The sequence below is a fragment of the Pan troglodytes genome, chromosome 15 (assembly GCF_028858775.2).
Source record: "Pan troglodytes isolate AG18354 chromosome 15, NHGRI_mPanTro3-v2.0_pri, whole genome shotgun sequence".
Taxonomy (NCBI): Eukaryota; Metazoa; Chordata; class Mammalia; order Primates; family Hominidae; genus Pan; species Pan troglodytes.
Genome location: NC_072413.2, coordinates 75,455,321 through 75,480,466, shown reverse-complemented (window position 1 = coordinate 75,480,466; position 25,146 = coordinate 75,455,321). Strand labels below are relative to the sequence as shown.

The following is a 25,146-nucleotide window of genomic DNA, read 5'->3' as shown; positions in this document are numbered from 1 at the left end:
GATACATAATAATATTTATGGGGTACATATGATATTTTGATACATGCATACGGTATCAAATACTCTGATCAAATCAGAGTATTTTGGATATGCGTCACCGCAAACATTTATCATTTCTGTGTGTTTAGAACATTTCAGCTCTTCTAGCTATTTTGAAATACACGGTAAACTATTGTTAACTGTAGTCATCCTGTGCTATCAAACGCTATAATTTATTCCTCCTATCTAACTATATGTTTGTACCCATTAACCAACCTCTCTTCAATCCCCCTTTCCCTACCCTTCCCAGCCTCTGGTAACCACTGTTCTACTCTCTACCTCCATGAGATCAACTTTTTTAGCTCCCACATGAGTCAGAACATGCGCTATGTGTCTTTCCGTGCCTGGCTCATTTCACTTAACATCATGACCTTCAGTCCCATCCATGTTGTGCAAATGACAGCATTTCATTCTTTTCATGGCTGGATAGTATTCCGTTGTGTGCATCTGCCACATTTTCTTTATCCATTCATCCGCTGATACTTAGAATGATTCCGTATTTGGCTCTTGTGAATAGTGCTGCAGTACACATAGCTGTGCACACATCCCTTTGATACACTGATTTCCTTTTATTTGGATAAACAGCAGTAGTGGGATTGCTGGATTGTATGGTAGTTCCATTTTTAGTTTGAAAAAACTTTTTTTTTTTTTTTAACAGAGGCTAGTTAATTTGTGATTAGATAGCTAAAAGGTTTGTGATTTTTTTTAAAAGGTGGTGGCTGGGCAGCATGGTGGCTCACACCTGTAATCCCATGCCACAATCAAGGTTAGAATATTTTCATGGTCCCTCCTGGAAGTTCCCTTCTGCCCCTTTGCTATCAGCCCCCTTCCCATACTTTCTGGCAACCATGAATCTGTTTTCTGTCATTACAGTATGTCTTTTTAGAGTTTCATACAAACGAATTCATACAGTGTGCAGTCTCATGTCTGGCTTATTTCAGTGAACATTATATTTTGAGATTCATCAGCATTGTTGCCTTAGCAATCATTTGTTCCTTTTCATATATTTCCTTTCTCTCCTCATGTTTCTTCTACCTTTTTGAACATATAGATCATATTTATAATGGCCTTTAACATCCATATCTGCTAATACTCCGTTATTTTTGGTCGGTTTTTATTGACTGACTTTTCCCCTGGTTGTACGTCATATTTTCCTGTTTCTTTGAATGCCTGGAATTTTAAAATTATATGTTGGACATTAATTTTACGTTGCTAGTTTCTATATCTTGTTGTTTTCCTTTAGGTAATGTTGGACTTTGTTCTTGGAATCAGTAGGATCCTTTCAAAGCTTGCTTTTAAGGTTAGGGTGGGTTCAGACCAATTTTTAGTCTAGGGTTCATTTATCTCCACTACTAAGGTGATAGGAGTAGAGTCCCCTTCTGAGGACTCTGTTAGATAACCCACATATTATAAGATCTTTATATTTTGGTGGACAAAAATACAAACTATTCCCAGCTCCATGTGAGTGCAGGAATTGTTTGGCCTATTGCTTTCTGATGGATCTTTTCCCCAGCCTCTGCTAGTTTCTTTTCATGCGTATAGAAATCAGTATCCTTCCCAAAGTTCAAAGGGACCCTTCAGCAGATCTCTAAAGCTCTCTCATCGCACCCCACCTCCCTGCTCCTGTACACTGCCCAACAAATTCTAGCCCCCGCAGCCTCCCCAGCTCTGATCTCAACTGACCACTCTCCACTCCAATCTCAGATGTCCTCAGCTGGCAAGACTGGGCCCTCCTTCCCTGTGCAGCAGCCTGTAACCTGCCTTCAGGCAGCACAGTCTGGCATTCCCCGTGGTTCAATGTCTAAAAGTCATTGTTTATGTACTTTGTCCAGTTTCCTATTGTTTACAGCAGGAAGATAAATCCAGCCTCTAGTACTCCATGGCCAGAAGAAGTCTCATCTTCTAAATGTAAATTAAGCATGTATCGATACTTCTAGGGGGAAATTAGGGGACTTGGCTCATCAGTTCCCAACATACTTAAATATAACACACTTTAATGTCTGCTTTCTTCTTTGTAACTTAAGCGATGACATAAATGATGCTCTTCAGTGCTCACACTAGGCTAATCTAAGCTTGAGTGTTTTTCTGTAATCGACTTGAAATTATCTACATAAAGAGTATTAATTTTGACTTATTTGTGGCCAACTTATATAGAGTAGCTTCCTGTGAATGATGGATATGTTAGTATTCTAATTCTAAGGACATTGTTAGCTATCTGTATGTCTGGTTAATTTGTCATAAGAACTTATGTCATGTATCATGCTTGGACTTTTAAAAATATGAACTTGCTGATTTTATAATCTATATATGAAAATTACTGCAGCCTTTTCTATTCATGAGTATTTATGGTTGAGAAGATTCTAAAACAGTTCTTAGCCCTTTACAAGCGGATCTTTTAAATTTATTGCTTTGCTCTGTATAACAGAACAATTGTTTGGATATCTTTTCAAAGATTGACTTACCATAATGTCAAAACCTGCCCAAATATTTAGTCAGTTCGCAATTGCAGACAGACACGTGTGTTTTATCTATTTGTGTTTTAGGGAAGATGAGCAAAATAGGATTAAAGATACGATTTTATACTATTACAGATATGTTACTGTTGTCTGGTAAGAATTTTAAGGAAACAGGCCAGGCGCGGTGGCTCATGTCTGTAATCCCAGCACTTTGGGAAGCCAAGGTGGGTGGGTAGATCACTTGAGGTTAGGTGTTCGAGGCCAGCCTGGCCAACATGGCGAAACCCTGTCTCTACTAAAAATACAAAAATTAGCTGGGCGTGGTGATGTGCACCCGTAACCCCAGCTATCAGGAAGCTGAGACAGGAGAATCGCTTGAACCCGGGAAGCAGAGATTGCAGTGAGCCAAGATCGTGCCGTTGCACTCCAGCCTGGGCGACAGAGTGAGACACCGTCTCAAAAAAAAAAGAAAGAAAAAGAAAAAAAGAATTGTAAGGAAACAACAAAATGAAGCTTAGAAGATGAAAATTTGGGGGTCTAAAGGCTTCATCTCTGGTCTTATGTGTAAAATTTATTTGCAGCACAGTTAATTAGAATGAATCTTAAAGTTAGAAGATGTAAATTCTAGTTGCAGCTCTGCCACTTGCTACTTGTAATGTGCCACACACTGTTGTGCAACTGTAGGCATGTCACTACCTTGGTGAGAGTCTCCCCACCTATAATATGAAGATAATCATAAATATCCTGCCTACTGTCAAGGGATTTGTGGAGTGCTCAGTGAGGGGGTATGGCTGAAATTCTTTGAGGATGCTAACGCTCCATTAAACGTTTTTTACATTATTATAACCTCTGCTGTTAACAGGTAGAATGACAGAATACAAAATGAGACATTTTACATTTATATTCCGTACGGTTTACTGTGTAAAATATTTTATGGTGAAATGGAAAAAAACGAAACAGAACTGATTAGATAGAATGGAGATAGAGGAGATTTACTGTCTTTTTTCCATTCCTTTTTACTTAGTATTATTTTGTTTTCTCTCACCGTGACTTTCCAGGTAAAGAGTGTGTACAGCAGTTAGCTGAAAACACCAGGTATTTCAGGAGACGCCTGAAAGAGATGGGCTTCATCATCTATGGAAATGAAGACTCTCCAGTAGTGCCTTTGATGCTCTACATGCCTGCCAAAATTGGGTATGTTTTGTTGCAGATCACAGACCAGTCTGTCCTTATCCTTATCTGTGATGTGAGACCAGGGCTTATGTATTTTGTTAGGGAAAATGGTCTCGTCCTTACTGTGTTAACCTTCATTTGGTACATATGCCATAGATCAAATAGTGGATTCCAAATTGTAAAGTATGTTAATTTGTCCTTCTTTCATTAAACATTTGAGTTTCATGTACTCTCTAGGGGCCTGGGATAGATCAGTGAATAAAATACAAACATCTCTGTCCTTGTGGAGCTTACAGTCTAGTAGGGGGCAACAGTCAGACAGACATAATAAACAAATGAACTGTGTACGATGTTAGAAGGTGTCAAGTGCTATGGAAAAAAATAGAGCAGGACCTATATGGGGAGTTGAGAGTGCCCTGTGGGCGGGCCGATAACACTATTAAATAGGGTGGTCAGGGTAAGGAAGCCTCCTTGGGAAGGAAAATGACATCTAAGCAAAGATTTGAAGGAGCTGACAGTTAGCCACTGGAGAAAGAAGCATCTGTGCAAAGGCCACAGTACAGAAGCAAGCTTGCTTAGCTGACGGAAGAGTAGCAAAGAGGTCCCTGGAATTGGAGCACCGTGCCCCAGGGCGAGCAGTGGGCCATGAGGTCAGAGAGGTTTTATCAGAGTGTGTCATTGGATACTTACCAGATGTGCAGATTACACCAGCTTCTTTGGTTTGTATGAGGCATACATAATGGAAAGCCCTGCCCTAGGATAGCTTTCAATGTATTTGAGAAGTCCAGATGTATAATGAAACCAGAAGACATTTGAAAAGCAAATGAACAGTAATTATACTGAACAAATTTTATTATATGCAAAGTGGCCCTGAAGATGTAGAATAAAGGAGTGACCTGCTTAGTATAGGCTCAGGAAGAAAGGCACATCTTGTTGGATGGGTGAGTTTTGAGCTGGATCTTAAAGCATTTCTCCAGTTTGATTGAACTCATTGAAGGAGCAATTTTTGTAAATTTTTGAATCCCCAGTGTCCACCACAGTCTCCGACACTCAGTAAATGTTTACTGAAATGAATATGGGAGAGGAAATTAAATCAAGGAACCTGGAAGTAATGTGATTCAAAGAGAATGAAAGGGAAGTAAGGAAAAGGTGCTCCCTGAGAGAAAAAGAGGAATTTGGGTTTCAACATGAAGTCATATGGGCAGTTGGTATTATGGCTTCAGAGGGGATGGGGAAGGATTTTCTTCATTCTTCTTTAAGTGGAATTCTCATAAACAAACATGAAGAGTTATCAGATCCAAAGGACTCAGTCTAGAGCTCTCTCTTTAAAGAAGGCTGTGTCTCCTTTATTCTACATAGGTGCAACTGACTGTGTACACTTTAATTAGGAAAGATTTAGAGAAGGTAAAGAATTAGAATAAGGCACTAGACAGTTTGGGAGCATGTGCTGAAGATACAGGGCACCCAGGTTCATGCTGACACAAAGGAGGTATGTTGAGGAAGATGTACTGGTACTACAGAGAGTGGGAAACGGCTGTGAAAAGACTGGCATTAATGTAATGCCAAATGTGCAGGATCTGTATAGCCCAGGCTGGAGTGCAATGGCGTGATCTCGGCTTACTGCAACCTCCACCTCCCAGGTTCAAGCAAATCTTGTGCTTCCGCCTCCCCAGTAGCTGGGATTACAGATGTGTGCCACCACACCTGGCTAATTTTTGTATTTTTTAGTGGAGATGGGGTTTAACCATGTTGGCCAGGCTGGTCTCCAACTCCTGACCTCAGGTGATCTGCCCGCCTCGGCCTCCCAAAGTGCTGGGATTACAGGCAGGAGCCACTGGCCCGGCCACATTTTTTTATTCTCAAACAAATGCTGTAAACAGCTTAAAGGAAAAGTTGAAACATAAGGAAGGTCAATAAGAGGAAAAGACAAAAAGCAACATAATTTGGGCCGGGCACAGTGGCTCACACCTATAATCCCAACACTTTGGGAGGCCGAGGTGGGTGGATCACAAGGTCAGGAGATCGAGACCATCCTGGCCAACATGGTGAAACCCCGTCTCTACTAAAAATACGAAAATCATCTGGGTGTGGTGGTGCATACCTGTAATCCCAGCTGCTCGGGAGGCTGAGGCAGGAGAATTGCTAGAATCTGGGAGGCAGAGGTTGTGGTGAGCCAAGATCGCGCCACTGCACTGCAGCCTGGCGACAAAGCGAGAGACTCAAAAAAACCCACATAATTTAGTAGACAAAATTAACTAAAAGTTAGAATGTGTTATTTAGACAAGATACAGATGTGGAGTAAGGCCACAGGGCCTCCAATTTGGCTTACGATAGGGGTGGGGGATTGTTAAACACGAATTGTGTGGTCTGAGTAATCAGCTGAAGCCAGCGGGTGAACTGGCCTGACAGACACCAAAGGAAGCCCTGAATTCTGAAGCAGTGTTGTTCCCAAGACAATTAAAGAAACGTGTGATCTGGAGAGCTCATGCCAGTCAGCCATTCTGCTAGCAGAAAAGATGTGCCGTGTTACAGCAGATCCCCCACAGCTGCAGAATCCTCAGAATTTGAGGATTAATGTTAAACTGCCAAGCTTAACATTTCAAGGACCAGATTTTAATTAAATACAGGTTCATTTTGAAGCCTCTGAACCACTATTACATATCAGGGACACTTTTTTTTTTTTTTGAGACAGAGCCTTGCTCTGTTGCTCAGGCTGGAGTACAGTCGTGTGATCTTGCCTTACTACAGCTTCTGCCTCCAAGCTTCGAGAGATTCTCATGCCTCAGCCTCCGGAGTAGCTGGGACTACAGGTGCATGCCACCACACATAGCTAATTTTTTGTATTTTCGGTAGAGACGGGATTTCACCATGTTGCCCAGGCTGGTTATTTCAGTTTTGTGAAGGACACCATATAGGAGAAGACTGCTTTAGGATTGACTTTAAAAGTATTTGTGAGCTGTCAATTTTAACTTTAAAAGGAGTTAAAGGAAACTCCTATTAGAAGTCTCCAATGCCTGCATCACCAAAGAGTTGAAATCTTTGAGGACAGCAAGTCCTCTGTAATGAGTGCTTTCTCACTCCTCCTGGTTTCTGTTCTTGTTTTCCCCTTTGCAGCGCCTTTGGACGGGAGATGCTGAAGCGGAACATCGGTGTCGTTGTGGTTGGATTTCCTGCCACCCCAATTATTGAGTCCAGAGCCAGGTTTTGCCTGTCAGCAGCTCATACCAAAGAAATACTTGATACTGTAAGTAGGCACTTTCACCTTGATATAAATATGCCTTTTATTAAAAGGGCCTGTATATTAGATGAAATTCATAATATATTGATCTTGATGTTCTTGTGAGCACCTAAGACAGAGGGGGTGACAGTGCTACCAAAAACATTGGCATTTACAAAAAAACTGTCACCCACCACACCTGCATCATGAGAGCTCTGGAGAATTTTCCAGCTTTGTCTTGCTCCACTGTCTCCCTCACTATGGACTCTAAAATTCTCTTTCCACTCTAGCTATTTCTACACTAAGCTTTCTCATACGTTGTTCTGTCTAAAATTTTCTCTCTTGAGCTTTCTCTCCCCTCTGCCTGGCTGACTGCCACTCATTCTTCACATCTCCATTTAAAGGAAAATTGCTCAGGGGCGCCCCACACCTTCTTGCTCTGTGTTCCCTTGGAATCCTGAGATTCTCCCTCACTAAATTCTTCACACCTATAATTATTTAATAGCAGTCTTCTCCATTAGATAAATATTGAGGATAGGAATAAGTCTGTTTTACTGATTCTATATCCCAGCACCCACCACACTGCCAGGCATCTAGTTGGGGATCATTATTACTAAGCTTAATTATTTATGATCTCAATATATTCTCATCTCTATATATTCTCTTAATATGTTATTGTTGCAAGTCTAAGATTTCAGAGTTTAAATCATTATTGCCGTCTGGGAGTTTATAAAGCTTTAGAACATGACATTTGCATAAAATTAGTTGCTAGAAATATCCATTAATGAGTTAGAGAGCTACTAATTTTTTTTTTCTTTTTTGAGAGAGAGTTTTGCCCTTGTTGCCCAGGCTGGAGTGCAATGGCGTGATCTCAGCTCACCACATCCTCTGCCTCCTGGGTTCAAGCAATTCTGCCTCAGCCCCCTGAGTAGCTGGGATTACAGGCATGTGCCACCACGCCCAGCTAGTTTTGTATTTTTAGTAGAGTCAGGGTTTCTCCATGTTGGCCAGGCTGGTCTCGAACTCCCGACCTCAGGTGATCCGCCTGCCTCAGCCTCCCAAAATGCTGGGATTGCAGGCGTGAGCCACTGCCTGGCAAGAGCTACTAATCTTAAAGAACATTATGAATGCTTCTTTATAAAAGTTAATTATAACAATTTGATGGACATTTTATATTCCTGAATAGCCGAAGACTTGACTTTTCTTCTCTGTTTCTACACAGCAAAATTTCTACGAGTATAAGTGTATTCCCTTTTAAAAAACAAACTTGTAGTAAGAACACTTAACATGAGATCTGTCCTCTTAACAAATTTTTCCATGTCGAATACAGTATTGTTAACTATAGGCACAGTGTTGTGAGCGTATTCTTAATCACATTCTGACAATATCCAATTAGATTCAACTTTTTGATATTGTATCTTTTTTTTTCTTTATTTTGATTATACCTGTCAGATTTTTCCAATGGATTTTTCTCATTTCTCAGAAATTTTACTGGTGAATTTCTGCGATGATTTTTTTTAACCTAGAGATTTCAGCTTTTCATTCCTTCCTACTCTATTGATGTTTTAAGAATTTTCTTTTTTCTTTCTCATGTTCACCTGTTAACTCAGAATTTCAATGTGCCTTTAAAAAAAAGTCTGTGTAACTATAACCAGTGTCTATGGCAGTAATCCATGCCTTCTGACCACAACTTTGACTTCTGAGAACTGTACACATTCATGAAAGAATTTAGATGTAACCAGGATATCTCCTTAGGATATCTAAGGAGATTTCTGTTGCCAACAAGTATGTTTGCCAACTGAGAGTTCTAATCCTTTTCATAAGATTCTCTTGAGGGATTGTTGGGCTTTGCCTCCCATTTAGTTTTTTAAAGCATAAAGTGCGTTTTTTGAAACCATGGATTTGTTAAAGTCATTTTGTCTTATGATGTTTTATGGAACTAAACATGTACTAGACCATTATGAGATACAAATTAATTTTCATTTAATAATGGGCCTCATGACATGATTCTGTATATAGAAAGTGTTGTAAAATACACACACACACATGCGCGCACACACACACACACACACACACAGCTAGAGCTCATAAATGAATTCAGCAAAGTTGCAGGGTAAAAGATCAGCACACAAAAAATTAGTGCTTTTATACACCAGCAATGAACAAATGAAAAGAAAATTTCTTTTACAATTTTCAAAAGAAGAAAATACCTAGTAATAAACTTAAGAAAGCCTTTCCTGGCTGGGTGCGGTGGCTCACACCTGTAATCCCAGCACTTTGGGAGGTCAGGCGTTTGAGATCAGCCTTGCCAACATAGTGAAACCTCATCTCTACTGAAAATACAAAAAATCAGCCAGGCATGGTGGGGGGCACCTGTAATCCCAGCTACTCGGGAGACTGAGGCGGAAGAACCGCTTGAACCTGGGAGGCGGAGGTTGCAGTGAGCTGAGATCACACCACTGCACTCCAGCCCGGGCGACAGTGCGAGACTCTGTCTCAAAAAAAAAAAAAAAAAAAAAAAAAAGGCTTTCCCTTGTACACTGGCTAATTTACACTTGTACACTGTATTTTTAGATGTGTATATTGAAAACTATAAAACTTTGCTGAAAGAAATTACAGAAGACTTAAAGAAATGGAATGACATCCTGTGTTCATGGATTGGAAGATTTAATATTGTTAAGATGGCAGTATAGCAACCTACAGATCCTGTGTTCAGCATTTCTCAGAAAAAAATGGACTGGGAGACCCTAAGCCACTGGCCCTTTTTTGTAGAAATTAAAAGGCTGATCCTCAAATTTATATGGAACTGGCAGGGAATAGCTAAAATAGTACTGAAAAGGAAAAGCAAAGTGGGAGGACTCACACTTCTTAATTTTAAAACAAAGCTAATTACTACAAAGCTACAGTGATTACAACAGTCGAGTACTAGCATAAGGATAGACATATAGACCAGTGAAGTAGAATTCAGAGTTCGGAAATAAAGTACAAGCATCTATGGCCAATTTGTTTTCAACAAGGGAGCCAAGACCAGTCAATGAGAAAAGAATAGTCTCTTCAACAAACAGTACTAGGTCAGCTGGATGCAGAAGAGTGAAGTTTTAACCCTACAGCATGGATAAACCTTGAAAACATTAGGCTAAATGAAAGAAGCCAAAACAAAGACTACGTAACTTACAATTCCATTTATAAGAGATGTCCAGAACAGGCAAATCATAGGGTCAGAAAACAGATTGGTGGCAGCCAGCCTGAGAGGAGGGGGGAGTGAGGATTGAGACCACGAGTATTGGGTTGCTTTTTAGGGTGATAAAAATACTCTAAAACTAGATAGTGACAAAAGTTGCACAACTCTGTGAATATACTTAGAAGCAATGAATTGTATACTTTAAAAGTGAATTTTGCTGAATGTGAATTGTATCTCAAAGCTATAATTTTGTTATTTTTTAAAATGGGAAGCGCAAGGATATTGGCTCAGGGGAGCGGCAGGATGGCTGTCGTAGAGGATTCGGTTACTCAGCTCTATAATGAATACATGTTTTTCTCCTAGAAACCCACCTTACCTGTGATCTAGAGGTTCTGTGTAGACTGTTTGTTAATGAATGGTGATGTATGTACTGGCTGCCTGTCCCTAACATACCCAAATACCCCACACAAGAGTCAGCACTCATTAGAATGTCATCTTATATTCACATGACACCGATTTGTCTGAAATATTTGGAGTGGGATCAAAGGAAATCTTGTAATCTAGATCCCCTTGGGCTACTGAGGATTTCTTTTTCTATCTAATGATTACTTTTCTACATTGATGAAAAAATTCTAGATTCTTCTAAAGTTTATAAATGTCCATTACTTTGTGATCTTAGTCATGTGCACTTTTGTCTTATTATTATTATTTTGAGGCAGGGTCTCAGTCACCCAGGCTGGAGTACAGTGGCATGATCTTGGCTCACTGCAGCCTCCATCTCCCAGCCTCAAGGGATCGTCCCACCTCAGCCTCCAGCATAGCTGGGACTATGCCTGCCAATTTTTTTTTCTTTTAAGAGACGAGGTCTTACTATGTTGCCCAGGCTGGTCTCAAACTCCTGGGCTCAAGCAATCCGCCTGCCTTGGCCTCCCAAAGTGCTGTGATTACAGGCTTGAGCCACCGTGTCCAGCCTTGACTTTTTTTTTTTTTTTTTTTGAGACGGAGTTTTGCTCTTGTTGCCCAGGCTGGAGGGCAATGGCATGAACTCAACTCACCGCAGCCTCCGCCCCCTGGGTTCAAGCGATTCTCCTGCCTCAGCCTCCCGAGTAGCTGGGATTACAGGCATGCGCCACCACGCCCAGCTAATTTTGTATTTTCAGTAGAGACAGGGTTTCTCCATGTTGGTCAGGCTGATCTCAAACTCCTGACCTCAGGTGATCTGCCCACCTCAGCCTCCCAAAGTGCTGGAATTATACAGACATGAGCCACCGCGCCCGGCCAGCTTTGACTTTTGTCTTAAATTATTACATCTTGTCACAGAGGTCAGGTGAATAAATGGTCGATGGGTTCTCCCAGCTTAATTTCAGACTTAAATTGTTTCCATGTGGAGCTTTCACTTATACCTCTTCTCAGAGGTACCGCTGTTGAGATAGCACATTGAAGTTCAGCTCTTATTTGCTTTTATATTTTTCACATTTTGAAATGAAGAATATTTTTTCTTGTGCTACAATACATCAGTAATACTGGTGGTTTTCTCTCTCCAAACACTGATTTTTTTTAAAAAATGACGTTTAAGACGCCAGGTGTGGTGGCTCATGCCTGTAATCCTAACACTTTGGGAGGCAGAGGTGGGTGGGTAACTTGGTGCCAGGAGTTCAAGACTAGCCTGGCCAACATGGCAAAACCCTGTCTCGACAAAAATTAGCTGGGTGTGATGGCACGTGCCTGTAGTCCCAGCTACTCAAGAGGCTGAGGCAGAGAATCTCTTGAACCCAGGAGGCAGAGGCTGCAGTGAGCCGAGATGGTGCCACTGTACTCCAGCCTGGGTAATAAAACAAGACTCTGTCTCAAAAAAAAAAAAAAAAAAAAAAAAAAGTTGCTGGGTTCGTTGGCTTACGCCTATAATCCCAGCACTTTGGGAGGCCAAGGTGGTGGATCACTTGAGGTTGGGAGTTCAAGACCAGCCTGGCCAACATGGTGAAACCCCATCTCTACTAAAAATACAAAAATTAGCTGAGCATGGTGGCGGGCACCTGTAATCCCAGCTACTTGGGAGGCTGTGGCAGGAGAATCACTTGAACCTGGGAAGTGGAGGTTGCAGTGAGCTCGGATGGCGCCACAGCACTCCAGCCTGAGCAACAGAGCGATACTCCATCTCAAAAACAAAAGGGAGAGATGACAAATTGTATTCGGTTTTGTAAGTTCAGAGTGCATATAACTTTTTCTACCAAGCATATCATACTTTGAATTATAGCCTTTATTCTGCATACCTGGCTATTCACAACCCATTATTCATGGTGAGCTTGAAGGCCTTGTTCAAAAAGCAGCTCCTTCCACAGCTGTATTGTAGTCTGATCTTGTAAATGCACTAGACATAAGTCCTGCCGAAGGATAATCTTGCCATGATTGTTTTTAGCAAAGTAAAACACCAGGCATGCCTGCATCCTACTGGCTCTGACAGACCTCTACTTTGTCTTGTGTATTTTAGGCTTTAAAGGAGATAGATGAAGTTGGGGACCTATTGCAGCTGAAGTATTCCCGTCATCGGTTGGTACCTCTACTGGACAGGCCCTTTGACGAGACGACGTATGAAGAAACAGAAGACTGAGCCTTTTTGGTGCTCCCTCAGAGGAACTCTCCCTCACCCAGGACAGCCTGTGGCCTTTGTGAGCCAGTTCCAGGAACCACACTTCTGTGGCCATCTCACGTGAAAGACATTGCCTCAGCTACTGAAGGTGGCCACCTCCACTCTAAATGACATTTTGTAAATAGTAAAAAACTGCTTCTAATCCTTCCTTTGCTAAATCTCACCTTTAAAAACGAAGGTGACTCACTTTGCTTTTTCAGTCCATTAAAAAAACATTTTATTTTGTAACCATTCTACTTGTGAAATCACGCTGACCCTAGCCTGTCTCTGGCTAACCACACAGGCCATTCCCCTCTCCCAGCACCTTGCAGACTTGGGCCCATCAAGAGCTACTGCTGGCCCTGGCTCCGCAGCCTGGATACTTACCTGGCCCTCCTCCCTAGGGAGCAAGTGCCTTCCACTTACTTCCCATCCAGGTCTCAGAGGTCTCAAGGCCAACCTTGGAATCCTTATTTAACCATTCAAGTAATCAACGGAAGTTTTCACCCTTTAATCTTAAGTTTAGCCTTTTAAGAAAAACAGTAAGCGATGACTGCTGAAAGGCTTATTGTGTAATCTCCCAAGGGTTTGGTCTTATTCCATTTTCTTCTGGTCACCAGATGATTTCTTCCTTTACCATCAAATATTTCTTCATAATGGTCACAGTCTGAGGATGTGCGCAAATTCTGGTTCTTCCCAAGCTCTAACCATAACACGTCCCACCCCCTTTTTAAAGCACTTACTGTTTTCAGAGCACCCATATCCCACCCTGGTGAGAAGGCCACTCTCACATCTGAGTGTTGGGTACAAAGCTGCTCCGTAGAGTGATGTGCACTCCTGGTGGGTGAGGGGCAGGGGCAATGGCAGTGTGCAAAGAATTGATTACTCCCTGCAGAGCCTGTGGCTTGCATTTCCTACTGCTTTCTACGTTTGAAAATTATGACAGTCTCTGGCTAGGTCTGGGTCCAGATTAGGATTTAAACTGATAAAGGAAACTGTTGGTAAATCCTCTGCTCAGAAAGCATTTATCATGTTCCTATTTAAGGATTAGGTTTATTAATTTAGGCCTCTTAGAAGCTAACCCACTTAAATATTACTCTTCTGAATGCTAGTTCTCTTTTATTCTTGATGTCCTAAGTCAATTGAATCTGGCATCTGGGGCTAGGGTCTGCCTGTCTACATATTTTTTATTTTTTTCTGAGAAATTCTGAACACATAGATCTCTTTCCTAAACTGACATTTTCTATTTTGACTGTTTTCATACTATAACCAGGTAAAGGGACTTCTTTCAGAGAGCTTTATACTGCCTGACCAAAGAACAAATCTGAAAATCACCATTTTAAAGTTATTTTTTCAGTTGAACCAAAGTTTAAGTGAAGAGGACTTTTAGCATATTATATCCAGGATCAGTTTGTCTTTTTGTATCCATCAAGTATTACAGGAGAAGGATTGGGAACAGAATGGAAAAACAGTGTATGAAAGTCATGTTACAGGCCGAGTGCGGTGGCTCACACCTGTAATCCTAGCACTTTGGGAGGCTGAGGCAGGTGGCTCACTTGAGGTCAGGAATTCGAGACCAGCCTGGCCAACATGGTAAAACCCCGTCTCTACTAAAAAGACAAAAAATTAGCTGGGCGTGGTGGCAGGCACCTATAATCCCACCTACTTGGTAGGCTGAGGCAGGAGAATCGCTTGAACCCAGGAGGCGGAGGTTGCAGTGAGACGAGATTGTGCCACTGCACTCTAGCCTGGGTGACAGAGCAAAACTGTGTCTCAAAAAAAAAAAGTCATGTTACACATTTAAGTTTTTGAAATTGCTCCTTTTATCGGTAAAGATTCTCAATCCAAATCCTCCTGGGTGTGTTGTCATCAGCTGTGATATGTTTGTGCACATTACGTATAGCAGAGGATGTAAGCAATATTATTGTTTGTGAAGTTTTGTTTTTAATGTCTTGAGTATGAGTTATGTTTAGTCACTGTCAGCATCTGAGAACTTTAATAAGCCCTTGAGATATTCCAAAGTTTTATTTTACTTTTTTAAAGAACAGAAAAAGATGAATGAAAGAACCAAGGAGAGATGCAGAGACTATATTTAGCATGTATAGGTTAAAGTAAGAAGGAGGTTGTGGTAACTAAATAGGAGTCCTATAAAATCAAATACATTGTCAACCTTTCCTGCACATCTAGTTTCCTACCACAGAATCCCACTGGAATACCACATAGCTTTTGCACTGCAGTTACTATTTACTAATGTAAACGTAGGGTTTGTAAAAGTCACAAACTTATAAGCAATGAACTTACCTGCTAGTCTTTTTATTTTGGCTTGCATGAAGTCACTGCAAATTCAAATGTCAGTACCGGCATTTAAAATATATCTATATCACTTTGTTGGTACAAAGTTATTTCAAGATAAGTGTAATTTTGTTACAAGTTTATTTTGAAGAGACAAATCTCCTGTGATCTATCCAGGACCTCTGTACTTTCTAAAGAACAAAATGTTATGTAGACATTATACATGGTTGGTTGTCTCTTCTTGAAACTGTAATGTAAATCTAGGGTCCAGTCATATCCTAGGTATCATCATTTATCCAAGTACTTGGAGGAATACAAGTATATATAAATACAGTCATTGAGAATAAGTCGATTTGAGGCATACAAGAGTAGTTTCATACACAGTTTAACACGGCCTGATTCAAGACTCTGATAGGATTTAAACAGATACCGGTTAACCATGACTACCAAAACTGATCATCTGAGTCGATTGATAGAGGTGTGACTAGTCCTTAGCACTTTTTCTCTTTTTTTTTTTTTTTCCTTTTTTTTTTTTTTTGAGATGGAGTCTCACTCTGTCGCCCAGGCTGGAGTGCAGTGGTGTGATCTCGGCTCACTACAACCTCCGCCTCCCTGGTTCAAGCGATTCTCCTGCCTCAGCTTCCCAAGTAGCTGGGATTACAGGCATGTGCCACCACACCCGGCTAATTTTTGTATTTTTATTAGAGACAGGGTTTCCCCATGTTGGCCAGGCTGGTCTTGATTGAACTCCTGACCTCAGGTGATCCGCCCGCCTCAGCCTCCCAAAGTGCTGGGATTGCAGGCGTGAGCCACCACGCCCGGCTGTACTTAGCACTTTTTCTCATTCCTCTTTTTATTCAGCATTGCTGTTACCTATTTCAGGTTTATAAGACCTCTTTCAGCAGATCACATCAGAAGCCAGGAAATGTATAGCTAGGAGATGTCAAAAGCCCATATGAGGAGTGGACCAAGCAGCAGTGGCGGTTTCTCCTGGCATCTTTTTTTTTTAAAGCTTTAACTTAGCAGGGGCATGGACTTTATAGCACTTTTTCAACTTTTTGCTTTGCTTTGGATAAGAAATCCTTACCTTTAAAAAAAGCTTCTAGTCTCCATAACCCCCAAAGTACTGCTTATTTGTTTGAAGAATCCAGCCATCGTAGTGCTTTAGTCATTATCGTAAACATTCATGATAGGGCAAGGATTTTTAAAAGGATTTAGCAAGGATTCTTGCTTCTGTAGTCATCAAGGTGAACAGAAGCATCCTACACAACCACTAAGGGCTCTATGTTTGTGTCATGCCTCTTCAAACACCGAGGAGTTGAACATGCTTCCAGTGATTTGTCTCCGTAATGCCTTCTTCCTTTATTTGGCCTTTCTTTCTTTCTGTACCTTCAAGTTCTTGATTTTTAAAATTCCAACTCTAGAGAAAACCAATATATGGTGGTGCTGGGCTTTGAAGATAGCATATCAGACGCCTTGGTTCTGTTTGTACACTTAGCCTTACATTTCAGGAGGAGGCTTTTCATTAGGGGCTTAAGCTAGCTCCTTTGGCTTTTAAAAAAATTTTTTTTCAAATTTCTTCATTACCTAAGGGAGCCTGCATCTAAATTTCTCAACTAGTTCAGCCTAGCTGAATTTTCTAGTGTGTAATACACTTTGCTTCCTTCTTATTGGTGAAAACCAGGGGGATGAGTGGCTTCCATGGAGAGATTTCCTGATTTCTCAGGGAGGAAAAAAGTGATGACATTTACCACTACTTTTATGTTTTTCCCCTTTTTCCAAATTGATAAGGATTTCTGGTTCCTAGTGATGCGGGATTGGGCAACAGTGCAGAACTGCCAGTCATGCCGTAGGCCGTGAAGAAAGAATGTGAGTAACTGTTGTTTTGCAAGGATTTGTAGGGTTATGGGCAGTTGTTGTTTGAAGCATTGCTATGACCTAATTCCCAAGGTATCTTTCCTCTCTTGGTGTTCTAGGTAAGCCAATGAGTTTTAATCTCTACTTGCTATAACCGTGTGCTTAGAAAAAGAGGTGAGAGTAGTGGTTTTCCTTCAAACTGTCCACATTCATGAAGATTATGAATTGTTAGGACAGCCAGGGCAAGATAGACCCTGTCTCTACAAAAATTTTTTTCTAAATTAACCGGGCATGGTGGTGCCTGCCTGTAGTCCCACCTGTGTGGGAGAATCACTTGAGCCTGGGAGGTCAAGGCTGCAGTGAGCCATGATTGCACCCCTGCACTCCAGCCTGGGTGACAGAGTGAGACCCTGGCTCAATAAGAGGGGGAAAAAAAATTGTTAGGAGCTGGGTGCGGATGCAGCCTGCAATCCCAGCTACTTGAGAGGCTGAGGCTGGAGGATTGCTTAAACCCAAGAATTTGAGCCTAGCCTGGGCAACACAGCAAGACCCCATCTAAAAAAAATGTTTTTAAAATCAGCTTAGCCCAAAGGGGTTGTGAATGGGGAGGTATAAAAAGCAAAGATTATTTTTTGGCTACTAAGCCAAGAACTTACAGGGATTTTTTTTTTTCAGTGCCAGAACCTACAGATACCCTGCTACTTGCTTCACGTGGATGCTCAGTGCCCAACAGCCATCTTAATACATTAAACCAGTTTAAAAAATACCTTCCACGTGGAGAAAAACATGTCTTTTTCTCGCCTCAACTTTATCCACATGAAATGTGTGCTCATGGCTGGGCGCAGTGGCTCATGCCTGTAATCCCAACACTTTGGGAGGCTGAGGCAGGCAGATTGCTTGAGGCCAGGAGTTCGAGAACAGTCTGGCCAACATGGCGAAACCTCATCTCTACTAAAATTACAAAAATTAGCCGGGCATGGTGGCACATGCCTGTAATCCCAGCTACGTCAGGAGGCTGAGGCACAGGAATTGCTTGAACCCAAGAGGCAGAGGATGCAATGAGCCAAGATCACACCACTGCACTCCAGCCTTGGCAACAGAGGGAGACTCTGTCTCAAAAAAAAAAAAAAAAGAGGTGTGCCCAGGCCCCTAGCCATTGCCATGTGCCCAGCCAGAGAGCCAAATTAGAGGGCTGGCTTCCCTATCACACAGAAGAAATGCTAGTGCTAGCCAATGATCCCTTTGCTTTTAATGTATAGAAAATACTGTTGTTCCTTTTGTCATTTCCAGTGACATCTGTTTTCTAAGCAGCTCTTTTCTAGGGAGGAAACCAAAGGGGCTAGGTTAAGCCCCTAATAGAAATGTTTTTTCTAATCTCTGGTGAGTCTGGAAGTGTCACATTCACAGTCCACCCTTGGGAGTGGCTTGGTGGAGCTGGGGACAAGGTTTTGTTTACTACATAGTGTACATGATAAATGGCCTTAAACTGTGATTCTTTCTGGTAGGATAAGTTATAATACACTGACCCTAAAGAATGCAATGGCTTTTAAACTGCAGTTACTGTGTTCTTAATGAAGCAATACCCAAAGCTCTGTTCTTTTGGAGCACTTGAGGGGAGGTTGAATGAAAGGTGCAAATAAGAGCAGTACCTTGATCTTATGCTTTCTGAGTGTCCTGCCTTGTTGCCATCTGCATGGATGAGTGAATGCTTCTATGCACGAGGAGACTCAAGCCAACTCAGAGTCTGCTTTTTCCAACGCTATTCCCAGGTTTCTTTTGCAAAGCTTGGTCATTTGGCCCAGGTCTTCCTGGAAAGTGGAGTACATGTCACTGACTAGGGTGGTGTGGTGTCTTTACCCTTAACATTAAGTCTTGTTACCTCAGTGATGTGAAGCCAATGGTTGGAATTATAAAAAGCATCCTTGCTGGTTCTTCACAGGACACTGGAACCCACCCTGTCGATTCAGCTAGCATGTCCACACAGTCTTGATGATCCCTCTCTGTAACAGGCAGCTAACATTAAGAGAAGGGGGAAAGAGAAGAAGAGAGCAATAGCTTATGGGAGAGCTGAGATCTTACTTCGTTGACCCATATTTTTCCCCTGACCAAGTTACCTGTAAACTGGAATTTGCAAGGGGATGCTGTGATGATAACCCCTTTCTATTGCTGTAATGTTCATATAACCTGGGAAACTGAGAGAAGGGGATGTGTAAATAAAAGCTTAAACATTTTAGTAATGTGTTAAAATGTCACTCTCTCTTACCCTGTTTCCCTTTTTTGCCAGATGATGATTTTTTTATTTTTATTTTGTACTTTACTGGATGACTGTGAAGCGATGAGTATTGGGTTGGGGTAGGTGTGTTGATTTTGAGAGTGCATGTTAAGAACTGGAGGGGAACTACTTGAGATGACTTAAGAAGCATCCCATGCAACTATCTTGTTTTGCCCTAATAAAATATTCAGAAAGATATATCTGCCTTTATTCATTCAACCAATACATATTGAGTGCTATCTCTCTGATGGGCAGCACACTGAGCTTTGTGGTTCCTACTTGCTAGTAAACAGATAAGCACATGAACATACATGTCATTTTACAAACTGTTAAGTGCTATGGAGGAAAAGTAAAGAGCTTGGTAAAAGTAACCAGGCCGGGCGCGGTGGCTCACGCCTATAATCCTAGCACTTCAGGTGGATCACTTGAGGTCAGGAGTTTGAGACCAGCCTGGCCAACATGGCGAAATCCCGTCTCTACTAAAAATACAAAAATTAACCAGGCATGGTGGCGTGTGCCTATAATTCCAGCTATTTGGGAGGCTGAGGCACGAGAATCGCTTGAACCTGGAGGCAGAGGTTATAGTGAGCTAAGATCACACCACTGCACTCCAGCCTGGGCAATAGAGCAAGACTCTGTCTCAAAAAAAAAAAAAAAAAAAAAGACAGTAACCATGATCTGGTTTAGACAGGGGTGAGAGAGAAAACTGAGGAAGTGGAGGGTCTGAAATAAAGTACAGTTGGAGCTTGATTAAAAACTGTATGGTGAGGTGAGGTAGTGGGGAGGTGGTAGAGGCAGACTCACTGGGCTTTGTAGATCTTGGTGAGGTCTTTCTCTTATGCAGGGGGTGGGGGTCAGACTAGTGAAAGGGCTGGGTTTTTAAAAAATTTTTTAAATTATTACTTAAAGTGGAGACAGTGTTTCACTGTGTTGCCCAGTCTCGAATTCCTGGCCTCAAGCAATCCTCCCGTCTCAGCTTCCTGACATACTGGGATGACAGGCATGAGCTGCCACACCCGGCCCAGTGAGGAGTTTAAAGTATGGAAACAGATACCTCTCAGTGTTTTTGTAGACATGGACAATTTGATAAAGTTTATATGGAAATCTAAAGGACCTAGAATAGTCCAAACAATTTTGGAAAAGAACTTACACTACCTGATTTCAAGACTTTCTGTAAAGCTACAGTAATCAAGACACTACCGTTGGCATTAAGATAGTCATGTAGATCAGTAAAACATACTAGAGTCCAGAAATAGACCCACACATAGAAGGTTGGTTGATTTTCAACAGAGTTGCCAAGGTAGTTCCAGTGGGGAAAGTACAGATACTTCAACTAATGGTCCCAGAACAACTAAATATCCATATGGGCAGAAATGACCTTCAACCCTTAACTCATAGATATACAATAATTAATTCAAAATAAATCACCTGAACACAAAAATTAAAACTATAAGATGTCTAGAAGAAAACAGAAGAGAAAATCTGTGACTTTAGGAATGATTTCTGAGGACACAAAAAGCATTATTGATAAGTTGGACTTGATCAAAATGAAAATTTCAAAAGACTGAAAATGAAAAGCAAACCCCAGGCTGGAGTAAAAGATTCAGAATACATGTATTTGATAAAGGCTTTCTATACAGACTATAAAGAACCCTTAAAATTTAGTAATCTATTCATAAAAAAATAGATAAAAGATGGAAAAGACATTTCACAAAAGAGGTAAACTAATGTCCCATAAGCTTATGAAAAAATGCTTAACATAATTAGTCATCAGGGAAGTGCAAATAAAAACTACAATAAGATTCTACCACCCCAGCCTGGGCAACATAGCAAGACCCCATCTCTACTAAAAAACTGAAAAATTAGCCAAGCATGGCGGTGCATGCCTGGAGTCCTAGCTACTCAGAAGTCTGAGGTGGGAGGATCCTTTGAACCCAAGAGTTGAAGGCTACAGTGAGCTATGATCACACCACTGCACTCCAACCTGGGAGACAGAGCAAGGCACTGTCTCAAAAAAAAAAAAAAAAAAAAAAGCCTGGCGTGGTGGCTCATGCCTGTAATCCCAGCACTTTGGGAGGCTGAGGCTGGCGGATCATGAGGTCAGGAGATCAAGACTATCCTGGCTAACACGGTGAAACCCCGTCTCTACTAAAAAAAATACAAAAAATTAGCTGGGCATGGTGGCGGGTGCCTGTAGTCCCCACTACTCAGAAGGCTGAGGCAGGAGAATGGTGTGAACTCGGGAGGCGGAGCTTACAGTAAGCTGAGATTGCATCACTGCACTCCAGCATGGGCGACAGAGGGAGATGCCGTCTCAAAAAAAAAAAACACCAAAAAACAAAAATTCTACCACCACTCCCACCAGAATGGCTGAAATTAAAAAGAATTACAATATCAAGTGTTGGGAAAGATGTGGAGCAACTGGAGCTCTCATCAGTTGCTGGTGGGAATACAAATGGTACATCCACGTGAGAAAATAATTTGGCAGGTTTGAGACAGCAATTCCACTCATAGATAAATTTAAATTTTTTATTTTAAAATATTCATCTATTTATTTTGAGACTGAGTTATGAGACTGGCTAATTTTTGTATTTTTGTTAGAGACAGGGTATCGCCATGTTGGCCAAGCTGCTCTTGAACTACCGGGCTCAAGGGATCTGCCCACCTCAGCCTCCCAAAGTGCTGGGATTACAGGCGTGAGCCACCACATCCAGCCCACTTACAGATACTTAAGAGAAATGAAAGCATGTCTGCATGAGGACTTAGACTTGAATACAGTCACTATTCATAACCAGAAACAAAAAACCATAATGGTGAATGGATAAACACATTGTAGTATGTGCATAAAATGGAATATTACTCAGCAATGAAAAAGAACAAATTACTGATACCTACAAGAGGGACAAATCTCGGCCACATGCTGATGCTAGTGCACGTGGTGTATGGGGGAAAGAAACATGATGAGAGAAAGAAGCCAAAGAAAAGAATACATAAATATTCCATCGATACGAAATTCTACAAAAGGCAAAACTATTCTACGGTAACAGCAGGATCAATGGTTGCCAGGAGCCAAGGGTAGAAGGAGGTAGGGATTAACTATACAAAGGGACTATTAAAATGTAATTTTCCAAAAAGCATGAATCGGCGGGGCATGGTGGCTCACACCTGTAATCTCAATGCTTTGGGAGGCCGAGGCAGGTGAATCACCTGAGTTCAGGAGTTCAAGACCAGCCTGACGAATATGGTGAAACTAAATCTACTAAAAATACAAAAATTAGCTAGGCATAGTGATGTGCGCCTGTAGTCCCAGCTACTTGGGAGGCTGAGACAGGTGAATTGCTTGAACCCTGGAGATGGAGGTTGTAGTTAGCCAAGATCAAGCCACTGCACTCCAGTGTGGGTGACAGAGCAAGACTCAGTCTCAAAAAAATAAAAATAAAAAAATAAGCATGAAGTCATGTCTCTCATGGATATAAAAATGAACACGTGTTAGGCCAGGCACGGTGGTGGCTCACTCCTGTAACCCCAGCTCCTCAGGAGGCTGAGGCGGGGGAATCACTTGAACTCAGGAGCCAGAGGTTGCAGTGAGCGCAGCTTGCGCCATTGCACTCCAGCCTGGGCAACAGAGCAGATTCCATCTCGAGGAAAAAAAAAACAATGAACACGTGTTAAAGACTTTACTTATTAATGAGGAAACTGGTAAGGGCATTAAAACCAATTCAAAGGAGATATTGAAAAACCAACATTTATAAATCAGGAATATTGAAATTAATGTCCAAATGAAGGCAAACTTGTTTCTTCCACACTGGGAGAAGGAAGTCAAACTTCTACAGGACAGGACAGATTGCACGTTTCTATGGACAAGAATTTTGTTTTTGCTACCAGTTACCTACAACCTACAGAGCAGTAGTTCAAAGGCAATGAAAGACTAGAATCAAATAGCCTGGAAGCATGTACGCTATGTACACAATGCAGTTTTCCACTGGTGCACAGTTTTTTTCTACAGCGCACAGAAGGAAATTGGAATGGTGGGAAGGTTCTACATCATGATTGTGGTGGTGGTTACACAGATGTATACATTTGCGAAAACTAAATGGTTCAATTAAAATGGGTGTGTTTTATTATATATAAATTATATCTCAATGAAGCTTATTTTAAAAAGGAAAAATAGGCCGGCCAGGCGCAGTGGCTCACGCCTGTAATCTCAGCACTTTGGGAGGCTAAGGCGGGCGGATCACCTGAGGTCCAGAGTTCAAGACCAGCCTGGCCAACATGGTGAAACCCTGTCTCTACTAAAAATACCAAAATTAGCCGGCAGTGGTGATGGGTGCCTGTTGCCTGTAATCCCAGTTACTTGGGAGGCTGAGGCAGGAGAATCGCTTGAACCTCAGATGTGGAGGTTGCAGTGAGCCAAGATTATGCCATTGCACTCCAGCTTGGGAGACAACAGTGAGACTCTGTCTCAAAAAAAAAAAAAAAAAAAAGGCTAGGTGCAGTGGCTCACACCTGTAATCCCAGGCTTTGGGAGGCCGAGGTGGGTGGATCACCTGATGTCAGGAGTTGGAGACCAGCCTGGCCAACATGGTGAAGCCCTGTTTCTACCGAAAAAAAAAAAAAAAAAAAAAAGAGTTTCGTTGCGGTGGCTCACGCCTGTAATCCCAGCACTTTGGGAGGCCGAGGTGGGCAGATCACCTGAGGTCAGGAGTTCAAGACCAGCCTGGCCAACATGGTGAAACCCTGTCTCTACTAAAAATACAAAATTAGGCAAGCATGGTGGGGCACGCCTGTAATCCCAGCTAGCTCGGGAGGCTGAGGCAGGAGAATCGCTTGAACCCCGGGAGGCGGAGGTTGCAGTGAGCCGAGATTGCACCATTGCACTCCAGCCTAGGTGACAAGAGCAAAACTCCATCTCGAAAATAAATAAATAAAAATACAAATAAACTAGCTGAGCATGGTGGTGGGTGCCTGTAATTCCAGCTACTAGGGAGGCTGAAGGCAGGAGAATCACTTGAACCTGGGAGGCGGAGGTTGCAGTGAGCCGAGATCACGCCACTGCACTCCAGCCCGGGGCGACAGAGCGAGACTCCATCTTAAAGAAAAAAAGAAAAGATAATCAGCTTCATGGGGAGTGGGGGAGGGTAAAAACAAGAGTGGGTGCAGCAGGACCAATTAGGCTATCTATAGTTGGGGGCGTGGCTGGGAGTCCAGTGGTGATGCTCTTCATGGAGACAGGTGCTCATGAATGAATGAACTCATTGTCTTCCAAGTCTCCTTTCATCTGGTGGAAGCTGCAGGAGTGTGGTAAAAAGACAAAATAATAGGCAGGATGTAAAAATATTTATACCAAAAAAAAAAAAAAATCCTGAAAAAGAACAAGGTGGCCTTGCCTTTAGTCTAGTAAATGCAATATGGTCTAGCAGGTGCTCATAAACAGGGTTTCTTTAGGCTAACATTTGAGTGTTTACCATGTACCAGGCACCCTATTAGGTTGCACCATATGAAATTGCCAATATTTGACCTTTTGAACAAAACATGGCAACTTCATATAGTTCATTCTAATACAAATTCTCAACATGGAAACCTGGCTTCTCATTTACTCACATTTACTTCTCATTTACTCACATTTACTTCACATTTACTTCTCATTTACTCACACTTCTCACACTTGGTGCCCAGGTGAGAGGGGTAACCCCTCCTGCTCCCGGGCCCCCACACCTTTACAGATGACAAGAGCACGAAGACGTCAAATAATTTGTCCAATAATATCACCTACTTGGTAAATGGTGAAAGATTCCAGTCCCCATGGCCGAATCCAGACCCAGGTTGTCATCCCTGTGATGCACCATTCAAAACCCTGCAGCTGTGCCCCTGGGAATAGGAGTAGTTCCAGAAAAGCACACAGTCCCCCCACAGTCTTACTCTAACTTGACCCAGACCCAGCAGTTTACACCAGTAGCTGGGCTTGCTGTTCATCCTCTCTACCACCCCTGGGGATCCACCAACCCTGCCCTGAAACTTGAGTCATACTTTGTG

The 25,146-nt window shown here is 41.9% G+C and overlaps 1 protein-coding gene across 2 annotated transcripts in view; it reads left to right on the top strand.

Moving 5' to 3' along the window:
• The window catches only part of SPTLC2 (serine palmitoyltransferase long chain base subunit 2), a 101,027-nt gene extending 88,086 nt beyond the window's left edge, over nucleotides 1-12,941 (top strand). For both annotated transcript variants that reach the window (XM_510095.9, XM_063793817.1), the window contains 3 exons: nucleotides 3,554-3,689; nucleotides 6,783-6,912; nucleotides 12,555-12,941. In XM_510095.9, coding sequence (XP_510095.4) covers nucleotides 3,554-3,689; nucleotides 6,783-6,912; nucleotides 12,555-12,674 — 386 coding nt within the window. In that variant the 3' untranslated portion in view covers nucleotides 12,675-12,941. The remainder of the gene's footprint in view (nucleotides 1-3,553; nucleotides 3,690-6,782; nucleotides 6,913-12,554) is intronic.
• Nucleotides 12,942-25,146: the final 12,205 nt, after the last annotated feature.